A 13072-nucleotide genomic window follows, 5' to 3' on the forward strand; every position below is an offset into this window, starting at 1 on the left:
CACCAAGTATGGAAACTATTTTCTTCATGGAATTCCTGTGTTTCAGCAATTATGAGTTACTTGAAAAGTGAATGTGCTAGAGGATTTCCCCTCCAGGTTCCTGATCAGTGCAGTGCACGTGGCTTGACTCTGGTATGAACTGTGTCCTGCACACTGCACCTTTAAAGGCAGAGGAATCTCTCTTTGCAGCAGGCAGCTTTCCTACGATGTGCATATACGTATCCTGCCACAGAAGAGGTGTAAGCACATCAGTGCCTCAAGCATTTGGGCAGTTTTCGTATTCATCTCTGTGAGACAGTTCCTAAGCTGTGAAATGGGAACCCTAATTCTCCATCCACTCATGGGGATGTTATGAAGACCAGCAAAACTCTCCACAGTTCACCCACCCCATGCTAAACAGCCCTGCCAAAATGCTCAGGAAATAAAGAGAATTTTATGTTCACAGTAGGGCCAAACTGATTTGCATCAAATCGGGCCTGTGGCCTTGAACTGATTGTGCAGATTCAAAAGGCCTATGGCATGAACGAGCCTTTCACTGAAAGGGGCAGGGATCCAACGACAAGAACATATCTGATCACGTATTCAAGACGAAATCATAACGCATTCATAAATTAAGTTGCATAAAAACGGAGCTCCTGCAACATGCATTCCTGCCTGATTTTGCAACGTTAACAGCCTTTTCATATAGCTTTTGGGTGCAATATATTAAACAGAGCAAGGGATAAATGATGGTCTCATGTCAAACAGCAATCAGAGAAACCTAGAAAGCCAGATAAGCAGCTTAGCATAGTGCTTTGCCACTTCAGAGGGGGAAGCTGCTTTGCAGTAATAGCTGGGGAGCACTGGTGTGGGTATGACAGACAGTCCAAGTCTGGGTTATGCTTCACAAAAGCATTCTCTGGATCAAAAAGGTACCGCTTGCATTGCCCACTGAGATCTAAATGTACCTCCTGAATTGCCCACTAAGATCTAAATGTGCCCCTTTTGCATTGCCCACTAGGATCTAAATACACCCCCTGAATTACCCACTAAGATCTAAATGTACCCCTTGAATTGCCCACTAAGATCTATATGTACCCCCTTTGCATTACCCACTAAGATCTAAACGTACCCCCTGAATTGCCCATTAAGACCTATATGTACCCCTGGCATTGCCCCTTAAGATCTAAATGTACTCCCTTTGCATTGCCCACTAGGATCTAAATGTACCCACTCTGCATTGCCCACTAGGATCTCACCCCCTGAATTACCCATTAAGATTTAGATGTACCCCTTTGCATTGCCCACTAAGACCTAAATGTACCCCTTTGCACTGCCCACTAAGATCAAAATGTACCCCCTTTGCATTGCCCACTAAGATCTCAATGCACCCCCTGAATTGCCCACAGCAGAAGCATTTCTCAAGGCAGCCTTGGGAAACCTCCTAAACACAAACCCCAGGGTCAATTTAGGAGTGTTAATCACCTTCCACATTCCTGACCCTAGTCTAATCTCTACCTGCCTCCTCCGCCCGGCCAGTGATCACCTCTGAAGGGAAGCATCTGAGAGGGAAGCTCTTCCCTGGCTCAACAATGAGTCTCCTCCTCCTGCAGACAGTGGGCTCAGGTGGGCCAGGCTGTCTCATTGCAGCATCCTAATCAGGTGCAACAGGCCCACCTGAGCCTGGCTTGTCTCCCAGCTCATTGCAGCCCAGAGCCAGGCCTTCAGCCATTAGCCGCCGGCTTGTTTTTCAAACCCCTGGAAGATTCCAGGGGGGGACAGTTAAACCCTCGCCGGCTGCTGCGCGTGTGCTCGGTGGTGCAAGGTGCCTCTGCCGTCCCCTCCTGCTCTGTTTCTCCTCTTTGCCTAGCCTGGAAGAGGTGTTGTAGCCCCAAGCCAGTGCATGCAGCTCTTAAACAGCTGGGGCCCAAAGCACATGCATGCTGCTGAGCTGTAGGGGGGGGGGTGTGCAGGACCCCCAAAAGGAGCAAAGCACCTTGGGGCAATGTCAGCAGCACTTTAAAGGTCGGGCAGGTGGGGTCGGTGGTTTCCTTCCCCACCCCCATCAATAGGTGCTTCTGTCTACGCGCCTTCTCTCCCAGTAGAGATCTTGATTTTCCCTGGCACGTTGCAGGGGTGTTTATGGGGAAAACCTCCCTTGCACCAGTCGAAGGGGTAGAGAAGAGAGAGAGAGAGAGAAAACCCAGTCCTAGTCCTCCTGCGCCTCTAGAAGATGAAGGCCGAGCCAAGCGCAACAGAAGACAAAGGGAACGTCCCCTCCGCTGGAAAAGGTAAGGTTTGCATTCTGTGGATTATTGGTTTCTCTGTTTGCTGCAGCATTTTAAAGCCTTTTCTTCTCTTGGACAAATATTGCAGTGCCACAAAAAGGTCTGTTCTGTATGAGATTGGACTGCGGGCTGGCTTTAAGGAACGTGATAGAAACAAAACTGAATAGAGGATGCTAGGCCCCAAGTTGATTTATGCTCTGTTGAAATAGCAGGCTTAATTCCTGTCCTAATCAGAAAAGCGGTGTGCGGAGACGGGTGAGTGAAGAAATGGCTAGGGGCGTTGGGAGACTGAAGAAGACCTGGGGGTTTGACAGTGGATTTGCAGATCTCTGCAAAGGAAGGAAGGGGAGCATCCAGTTTGCTTTCTCCAGGACGCAGCACTAGCGACACTTGAGAAAAGTCCGGGGTCTTAAACTGGTGATACAAAGACAATAGAGTCTCATCCATGACTAACCTGGGGAATTCCTGCTGCAAAGTGTCTGTTAGGAAAAGCCTTCAGGAGACTGTGTAACAGGTTCCTGGCTACTCAGTAATGAGATGATAGCAAGCCTAACCAGGCCATTTTCCCCCAAGTAAATGGAGATGGCTTCCACCCTAAGGAATGAGGGCAATGCACAACTCCTAGGTGGTGGGTGCTGGGGAGAACCGGCCTCTTGAAATAAGCTGTTCGGTAATTATCTGCCACTGCGCTTTTATTTGAAGTTTCTAGTACTAGCTAGAGAGAGCATTGTAGGTGAATGGCTAATCTGATCTGCTAAGGAAAGTCCTTAAATGAGCCTCTACAAAAGAGAAGAGTGTATGGAGGGCCCTCAAAAGGAGTGCAGAAGGGGACTGGTAGCTAGTCCTTCCACTGGCTCTCATTAATTAAGGCTTCAGCTGAAAAACTTGATGAGAGAAATGGCCATTTTTGGGGTTAGGAAGGATGCTTACCCCATGGTCAGATTTGTGATGGGTGGTGAGGGGTTTTTATTTATTTATTTATTTTTTGCTGCTTTCTGTAGTGCACAGTGTGGCCCTCTTCCTTGGATCTTGTGACCTTTGCAAGAGCTGCCGTTATCCCCTTGCTTTACCCCTAGCAGGCTTGGGTGCTGTGCCTTGTGGTTGCATGATGGCGGGGTTGATTGCCTAGTTTTAGTCCTTGATGAGACAAGGTTTTGCTTGGGATGGTTTGCATAGGAATGATCCTGCCTCTGGCACAGGGTTGCAGTAGCTGACCTCCAGAGCTCCCTTCCAGCCCTCTGCCACCGAGTCCAAGAACAGCAGAGGCTGTGAGCTGGCTTTGGTGTCTTCCCTTCCTCCTCGTCAGAGGTTGCCCAGTATAGTGTTGGCCTAACTATTGCAGGATGGCATGGCAGAAAATTGCATGATGGGAAGTGGGTCATGAAGTGCTGGACCGCTCATCGGGACCCTCTGAATGATGCCTGATTGGACTATCAAATGTTGGGCTGCTTGTCTGAACTTGAGTCCACTTTTCTAGTGGTCTGCTGTCCCTGTTGGGCACACAAGGGCAGGGCCTCTTGCTAAGGGAGACTCGTCTTTCTCCATCTTTTGTCTTTGCCTCTTGCTGGCTCCAGGCCCACGCGGAGTGAGCGGCAGCTGAGAGGAAGACTTGTTGGTGCCCATTTTTGCCAATGCCCTTGTGGCAATGGAAGTGGAGGGGTGGGAGTGACATGCACAACGCTGAAGTCTGCCACAAGCACAAGGATTGGGGGTGGAAATCCCTGTTGCACAACAGGGGACAGCACCTGGCAGTTTGGCTCAGTGGGTTTTAAAGGAAAAGCAGAAAATACTGCAGTGTGCAAAAGTTGGGCACCGGTTGCATCCTTCCTAGCCCCTGATGCCATCCGACAGCCTAAGAGCAAATTAGTCTTGCAGATGCTTTGAGGTGCAGCTTCTCCACACTTTGGCTTCTCATGAAGGTATTTGGAGGAGTAGCTCTTTTTGAATGACTTGGGTTTGGGCTTTTTGAATGACACACAGCTTAGGGGAATAGCTTTTAATGAAGAGATGGCTCCTGCTAGTCAGTCATGTGGATCTGCTCCTGCTGGTCCCCTTGTTTGTGCATAGGAGAGATCAAATGAGTGGTGGCATAAAATCAGGATGACTTGCATGTGTGTCTGCCACGTGAAAAATAGCAGGTCTTGAATCAAGTGACATTTCAGACATGGTGTCAGGTATGACAGCATCATTTCTGCTACAGAACACTTCTCATTTCCAGCGAGATAATAGCCTCATTTCATTTGTTTCTCTCTGGTTGGGACCTGATTCAAAGTCTGTCGAGCACAAAGGAAAGTCTCTAGCTTGCTTCAATGAGCTTTGGATTTGTTTCCTCCTGTCAAAGTACTCCTTTTACTATGGAGCCAATGTCCTTGGTATGTGGTATGTATTGCTGGAGATGGTTGAGGATTTGATTTTTGTCGGAAGAACTTTGACGGGGGGCGGGGGAAGCAGTTTCCACAAAAATCAAAATTTCCCACAGGGTTTTTTGGACTTTGATGAAACTTTTCAATATTCTGCTGTGCTTAGGGGGAGAGGAATCACTTTGTTTCTCACAACATTTTATCCTGAACTGAAATGTCTTGGTTTTGCAGAATAGTTGGTGCTGAGCTGATGCAACACAACTGCCTCTTTCCCTGTGGTGACGTGTTGCCGCTTGGATATGGGCATCTGCCCTCTCCTTCTTGGGCCAGCCATTTGGGCCAATTTGCATCTTCCGTTGTACGCTGTGTTTTCTCCCTCCTGTTACTCAAATGGTAATGTGCATTGTAGGGTACGTAGTGTAGTTGTTGAGGCCATCACACTGAAGAAATGAGAGCTTTGACTCAAAGCGCCTGTTCCATAAAGCAACCTGCCAGCACAGGGAATGCACAGGTGAAGGGGGTATTTTCTAATGAAACACTTGCTGCAAAATGAAGACTTGCTGAAACAAAATCTTTCCACAAGAAGGATTAATTTGAATGAGTTCCTGTTTCATAAATTATTGCCCTTTTTTATTTCTATAATTTCAAGACAAAATGTTCTGGAATTCTTTAAACAGACCAAAAGGTCTATGTTACTTGAAATGACTTTTACATTTCTAGACCAAAAAAAAAAAAGTTTAATTGTATTTTAAAAAAAGCAATATTAAATAAATTAAATATTTGAGTCTTAAATAAGATTTTTGGTTTTTTGGGGTTTTTTTTGGAGGGGGGAATTTTGGCATTATTTAATCTTCACCCAAATGAGGATGGAAAGGCTTCTTGATTATTATGATAGGCAGTAATAGTGTCATATGTTTATAATAATCAAGAAGCCTTTCCATCCTCAATTGGGTGGAGATTTAAATAATGTAAAATCCCACCAAAAAACCCTAAGCATTTGGGTCTTGTATAAGATTTTGGTTTTTGGTGGGATTTTATGGTATTTAATCCTCACCCAAATGAGGATGGAAAGGCTTCTTGATTATTATGAATATAAAAGGTAAAATCTCACGAAAAACCAAAATCTTATTTAAAACCCAAATGCTTGGGGTTTTTTTAGTGGGATTTTACATTATTTGATCTCCATCCGGTTGAGGATAGAAAGGCTTCTTGATTATTATGAATATATAACAATAAATAAAATTTTGGTTTTTGGTGGGACTTTACATTAAGACCCAAATGCTTTAAGTGTGTGTGTGTGTGTGCATGCGAGTACACACACATTTATGGGCTGTGACTCCAGTTTTGTATCCAGCTGTGATTTTTTTATTTTTTTTTTTTAATGTCAGGCTGTCTACAAACGAAACGTTTCAGATCTGTTCAAAACAAAATGAAACACTTAATTTGATTTTTTCAATGTTTGTGATACTTGATGCTAGGGCATAATAAAGGAACAGTTGATACAGTCACTTTTAATTTAAAACAAAAACCTCCAGTAGCGTCCTGTACCTGCCCCTGAGTTTCCCTGCTGCTTTCTTTCCCATTTTCCTACTTTTGAACAGCCTTTTTTTTTCTTTCCTTGTCTGAATGAAAATGGCTCTGGTTATACCTAACTCTGCCAAATACAGAACTAAACAAACCAAAAATATTACTCAAGTGACTATTATCTTGTAACAGTAGATGATTATTTTGGGCACAAAATGTGGGATTTTTGGTTGATCTCTTAAGCTGCAAATTTGTTTTTTATTTTCTTCCTGGGTTTTGTATAATAAGTGTTGGGGCGGGGGGGGGGAGTATAAAGTGATAAATGGTGCAAGATTTAAAATAGTCTCTGCTGGAAGTACATACGTGGCATTCCCATAGCACTATTATGGTGACACCTCTGCACCTTTCATCCTTGAAATCAGTGGTTTAATGGAAATGCGCTTCCCCTGTCGGATTGCTGCCTCTGGGGATTTAGCAGCTAGAGTCTTCTGCCGGGGGCTGCTGCTTACCATAACATCAAAAACCCCTACAGCTACAGAGACTAGCCAAAGAGAGATGCTGAATGCTGCTCTCCAAAGCCAGCCAAACCCTCAAATCCTGTTAACTTATTAGAACCAGAAAATAAAACTGTCCACCCAGAGGCGGGTTTTTTTTTCCTGTCTCCAAGCAGAGTGCAGTGCCAAAAGTAAGCAAGGAAAAATGAACTGCGTTCGAGAATTCTTCCAGTTGCATTGAGATATGACATTAGTCACAGAAGAAGGATTTCTAAATCGGATTGCACTTGACAACAGATGAGGGGGGGTGTTGTTTTCTTTATGCTGCAAGAACTTGCAAATCATGGTAGAAATACATAAGTGCAGGAGATGGGAGGGGGAGTGTTGATCCCAACTTCTGTTGCGCTGCTTCATTTTCTTACAGCAGGTAATCCAGCACCTGAAGCATTGTGAGCCATTTCCAGCTGGAAGTGGTCTTCGGTAGCAGTTTCAGTGCAACAGGTAAAGGATGGCTTGTCACTTGTTGCATGGAGGCAAATGGTTGATATTCAATAACGCATTTGCCCATACTTCATTCTCTAAACTGGCAGCTCTGAGAGGTTCAAAGCTGTGCACTGTAAAAGGGACAGAATACTTTGTTCACACCAGAGAGCGGTGGATGGTGAGGCAGCGCTGAGACACTTATGGCCCTTGGGAGTAGAAGGAGCTGCATTTCAAGGCATTGAGTTGCTTTTTTGCAGAGACCTCTTGGCCAAATACAACCCAGTGAGCTCCCAGACCAAGGAGCAATGGTCTCAAGTTGCAGTATGGGAAGTTTAGGCTGGATATTAGGAACAACTTTCTTTGGAGGGTGGTGAAGCACTAGAATGGGCTCCCTAGAGGTGGGATCTCCATCCTTGGAGGTTTTGAAGACCTGGGTAGACAAAGCCTTGGCTGGGATGATGTGGTTGGGGCTGGTCCTGCTTTGAGTAGGGGGTTGGACTAGATGTGACATCCTAAGGTCCCTTCCAGCCCTTGTTTCCTATGATTCTATATCCAGGGCCCCACTTATCACAAGGTTTATATAGAGGAGATGGGACAATTCAAGAGTTGATTTTTGCATGGTCCTGATGCAGCCAATCCTCAAGTGTATGCCTGTAGTTAGTGTGGCTCACATTGACTTCCACTAAGTTAGACTCATGGTCTAACTTAAGCCTTCACACACCAGCTTGTACGTGAGGAGCAGAGTGCTCTGCACTTGGCTGTACTGAACCTTTGACTAGGAAACAAAAACACTTCAACTTGTGATGTTTGCGAAACAGGCTTTTATCTCTTGTTCAGAGAATATATAGGTATACCTTCTTCAGGCCCTGGGCTTGGCTGGGAAATGGAGGAGGCAGAGCATGCTGAAACTCAACCTTTGAGTGGTTTGGGAGAAGCAAGGTGTAGTAGTAGGGGTGTGTATCTAATGGTGGCCTACCTGTAGGGCCTGGTTGCATTTTGCAGTTACTTCTTACTGACCAAGTTGCACTGGCACTCAAGACTACCTCTTTCCTTCCACCTCTGCCTTCATTTTGTCTTGGGGTCAGATGACTGGCCTCTTTCAGACCTGCATCTGAGTACCATGATGCCTTTTGACGCCTTAAAATGGAGAACTGCATTGATATGACACAACCTACTGGTTACGTCATGCTGGCTCTGCTTTCAGCTTCCTCAAGTCATTGGAAGAGTCTCATGTCACATGTACATAAGGCCCTTGCTCCTGGGTATCCACATACAGTCCTGGGTGCTGGGCTTCAGATGTCCTTTCTGACTACTTGAGTAAGAATGTCCCAATCCACCCAGGGCTCAAGGCATCCTAGCAGTTGAACTCTGGGGTGCTTACTACTTTCTACATGAAAAGGTCCAGTTTAAGGGGCCCATTTCCTTTGGCATGCTTGTTCTCCCCCTGCCATAAAGCATTCCTGATATGGTGACCTTCTGGGAATGTGAGAAGCTTGTCTGGGCGGACTCGCAAAGCTGTTGAGGATGATCATGTGGGTCAAGGTGAGAGTGCATTATATTGATGATCATTTGTGTGGGGGGGTGTTGAAAGAAGACAACTACTTTTGAGCAACTTGATGGTACTTTAGGTCTGAGCATAAAACTTTACCCAAGCTCCTTTCTTGGTGGTGGAGTGGTGGTTTCTCCCGGGCAGAAATTCAAAGGCGTTTCTTGCCATGTCTTCCACTAATCCCTGGCTGGGGTTTGAGTAATGCTTGTTTGTCTCTTGATGGTTGTGCAGCTCTCTGAAAGCATTTTTTTGGAAGACTTTTTGTGCGTTTGGGACTCGCACACATGGATTCCAGAACCCAAAATTTACATCCTTTCTTTCCATACAGAGCCGTTATTAAAGCCAATATTTCCAGATGTTGCATGTTTCTCAGTCTCCTTAAGTACAAAGCTCACACTTTAATGAACAAAACCAAAATGTAGAAATCTGCACTGGATTATTTTTTTAAAATGGCATACTGAATGCTGACATGGGCGTGTTAAGACTTTGTGGCAATGGCCCATTGGACTAAGGCCTGTATGCATAATATGTGGTGGTTATAAGAACAGGGACTGAGATGGATCTTGAATCAGGGATGTATGTACCCCAATACGAACCTTCCCCCATGCCCATATGTGTTCATAAGGCTTATTATAGGGTCCAGAATGTATTTACACTGAAGAGATGTGAGATCTGTGCCCAGAGAAGATCTTCTTGTGGAAGTAGCGGGGGAGATGATCAGTCTTCTTGCTAATGGCATTTGTATGAGAACTTCTGGGTCCCTAGCTTGTGTTTTTAAATAATAGGTTGCATTTGCCGGTTCCTTTTAAATAAGACGACAGGATCTGTAATGTGGCATTTGGTAAGCATCGGTCTCCTCCTGATCTTGCTGATCAGTGCTTTTTTTTTTTTTTTTTTTTATAGTAACATGTTGAACCACATACTCCATACCTCTTCTGTTTGCTTGGGATTCCTCTGAGTTCAGGAGTGGGGGGAAGGAACGGGGGAAATAAATTGCTATGAAGAAGCGGTACAAGTGCCTTCCTGCCATCCTATCAAAATCCCAAAGCCACCCATGAGTACAGCTGTGGTTTGCTCTCTGGTTCCTGACAGACATTACCAGGATGTGCCAGGCCCCCAAACTCTTCCTACAGGCCCTGGCCAGGCTCGACAGTCCTCTACCACCACCAGGCATCCTGGGACCTCATGTTTTGTCCCTAGATCTGGAGTCTTCAGCAAGTCCTTTCTAAACACAGAAGCAGTACTGATTGCACTTAAATCTGCTTAAATTGGTGCAGGCTTCTTGTGTGTGGACTGTCTTAACTTTAGTGGCTTCAGCTAAATTTTGGCTAACCCACTTGAACCAAACACATATAAGAAGTATACATACTATTAAACAGGTGTGGCTCTAACAAGTTGAGTTTTAAAACTGTCAGTCTGGTTAGTACCTTTGCTTGCATGTCTTAAAGTGAAGAGGGAGGATAATGCTCTTTTACGTTCATTTTATAAAGCTGTTGATAGAAACAGTGGCTGGGGTGGGATATCCACGTTCATGTAGGCTGTAGGATTTGGTGTCCCAAAACCAACCCAGACGGACCCCTTCTGTAGCCTCAGAAGAGGCTTCTGTAACTGCTTTGAAACGATAGCTCTCCAAGGGAGGATTGTTATATCTTTCCAAATGCCCACCTTTTGGTTTTTAAAAGGCAGAATGAAGATCTTCCTTTAAAAAAACTGGTAAATGGGAGTAAATAACGGAGTAGCATCTGCTGCCAAGGGAGCCCCAGGTGGAAGGTTCGGTACCAAACTTCCTGCCACCCTCTGCCAGAGGCAGCAAGTAGCATGACGATATTTTGTTGCTTATAAAATGCATCCCAGTTCCTAATGGCTGAATTTATTTTTGTGTTGTAAGCAAGTGAATAAGGTGTTACAGTAGGTTCTTGCTATTTAAGATATAACTTCCATTCATCAGAGAGTCAATGTTACAATTCCTTGCATGGCCATCTTCGCTGGAGCTCATAGCCAGTTGGTTTGTTGGGGTTCCCCCCCCCCACCACCCTTGGCTTTTTCTGGCATTACATTGTAGCATCAAATGTTTCAAGTTCAATCCGAGTCTAGAACAATGCTCTATATTGGTGGTTTTTCAACCTCGTTTGACTCCTGGCACCCCTCGGAGAATGCCAGCTCTTGGTTTTTGTTCTTTTTTGCCTATGCTGCAGAATTGCTCTACTATTTTTCCAAACAACTCGGACCACAGCAAGACAGGACATTTTTTTTTTAACTGTGCAGAGTCCACTCTTGAAATCTCTGGGTTTATCTGGTGAATCATGTATAGGCATTTGCACGCCTACCGGTGCAAACATTATGCACCCCATGGCACCCTTAGAAAGATCCCACAGTATCGTAGTTAAGAATTGCTGCTCCATGTGAATCTAGCTTTCTAGTTTAAGCTCGGGTCCAGGCTGAATTGTTGGGAGCTTCTGGTGGTGTAAACACTTTTTTATGAAGTCAATATAAAGTCAATAAATACTTCCTGTTTCAAAGTCTGCTGTGCTGCCTAATGAAAGACTCATATAGATAAGCAATGTGCTGGGTGAGATGAGATCTGAAGCCTTCCATAAGTCTCCTGCCTAGCAGGGGACCCAGACAATTCATTAAAAATAAAAACACTCCAACTTTTAAGACGAAATGAACTCCTGTTTCATTTTAATGATATTGTTAGAGATTATTCAGTAATGCATCATATTTAAATTGCATCTCGAATTGGATTTGAAGGTCCACTGACTTTGAAATCAAGAGGATGGTGGGGGGTGGAAGAGGATGAAGGCAAGTGGATTACAATGCCTCATGTCCTCATCCTGCAAACTATACCATTATTCTCTTGCTGCTTTTCAGTCCAACAAATAGTACGTGAATAATTGCTCTGTAAACTGATGAGACTTGAAATGCGGGGCTGGGGAGAGGAGATGTGTGCGTCTTCTCCCTTAGCTTTTTAGTGTTTTGGTTGTTGTTATTCATATCGGTTCACGTTGATAGTCCGTGGAATAGTAATGCGGGTGACTGCAACGCGCATAGATTATTGCAGTGGAGCTCAACTTCTTGGCCCTGTGGGCCAGGTGAGTGGCACAAGGCACATCTATCTGCATGCCGGGCTTGAGTCCTGGCAGACTGGCACTGTCCCCGCCCATCCCCGTATGCTGGGATCGGGTACCAGATGCAGTGTGCAGGGCCTGGAGACTTGACAACAGCAGAGCAGTGCCATTGCTTCCCCCCACTGCCAAATTTCCAGCCCAGTGGGCCTGATAACAGGGCAGCATGGGCCAGGGGTTGAGCTCCCCTGATCTACTGAGATGCCAGAAATGAAGAAGCTGGCAAGATTTTATTTATTACTTATTTTGGGTGCTATGGAGGACGTAGTTAGATGCCATGGAGGACAATCCTAAAGGGTACTTGTGAGAACCTAGAATTTCTGTTTGCTGAAACGCCCTTAGCCAGCAGCTCTTGCTGGTGACAGATGCCCACAATTGTCATTCTTGGCCAGTAATGTCCACGGGCCAAAGTCCGATGCAAATTTAAGATGGTCTAACTCCTGTCATGTCCCTCTTCACGTGCATCCGTTTGCCAGCACGAGCAAGCCTGCCTTGCACTGCTTCTGAGGCCGATCGCTCAACTGCCTCTTCCTCTTCCGTTTGAGCGGTGACTGATTGGCCTGGTTCTCACCAGCTTGTTAATTTTACTTTTAGCTAGACTAAGGCTGATGTTCAAATAGACTTCGGGAGTTCATGTGTGAGCTTTGGACAAGTGGTTTGTCCCTTGCATAGTTACAGCTGGAAAGCTGTAGTAATTAGGATGATTTCCCTACAGATTTGTTTTTTTGGCTCTGCTTCAAGTGGTAAAGTTTGGCTTCAAATCAGGAGCGGCACACATTTGGGCTCCCTGGGTCGGATGCAGACTGTGGGCTTGGGAGGCCAGATCCAAATGCACCTCTGTTAGCAGGGCAAATGGCAATAGCATTAATCCCTGCAGGTGCCTGAGCCACTGTTTCAGCTTGGAGAGCCTTGTGGGTCAAGGCCAGCAACTCTCACTCCACTCCTGTCTAAAAGAGCCCCCAATGGACTCCACTCCTAGACCCTCCAGGAGCCCCCGACATGACTCCATGAACTGGATCTGGCTTTCGGATCATAGGTTTGACGCCCCTGACCTACACAATCGGAAGGATCGAAGGAAAGAAAAGGGTAGGTGTCTTGGAGAAAAATGATAGCTATCACTAAAGCTATCGAGACGCTGCTTGTAGGTATCTTCTGTTCTGCAGGGTAAGAAGCATCCACGGCAAAGAGAGGACCAGGCCAGGAAATCCAGAGGAGTTGCGGGTGGTCAGGATTTTTTAGACTTGTGTAACTGCTGAGGAACCTACCTCCC

At 45.4% G+C, this 13072-nt stretch overlaps 1 protein-coding gene across 3 annotated transcripts in view; it reads left to right on the forward strand.

Annotated features, from left to right (window-relative positions):
- Nucleotides 1-2023: 2023 nt before the first annotated feature.
- The window catches only part of SLC4A11 (solute carrier family 4 member 11), a 217339-nt gene continuing 206290 nt past the window's right edge, over nt 2024-13072 (forward strand). For all 3 annotated transcript variants that reach the window (XM_019552988.1, XM_019552989.1, XM_019552992.1), the window contains exon 1: nt 2024-2270. In XM_019552988.1, coding sequence (XP_019408533.1) covers nt 2213-2270 — 58 coding nt within the window. In that variant the 5' untranslated portion in view covers nt 2024-2212. The remainder of the gene's footprint in view (nt 2271-13072) is intronic.

Source organism: Crocodylus porosus, unplaced genomic scaffold (assembly GCF_001723895.1).
Source record: "Crocodylus porosus isolate Cpor-Errol unplaced genomic scaffold, CroPor_comp1, whole genome shotgun sequence".
Taxonomy (NCBI): domain Eukaryota; kingdom Metazoa; phylum Chordata; order Crocodylia; family Crocodylidae; genus Crocodylus; species Crocodylus porosus.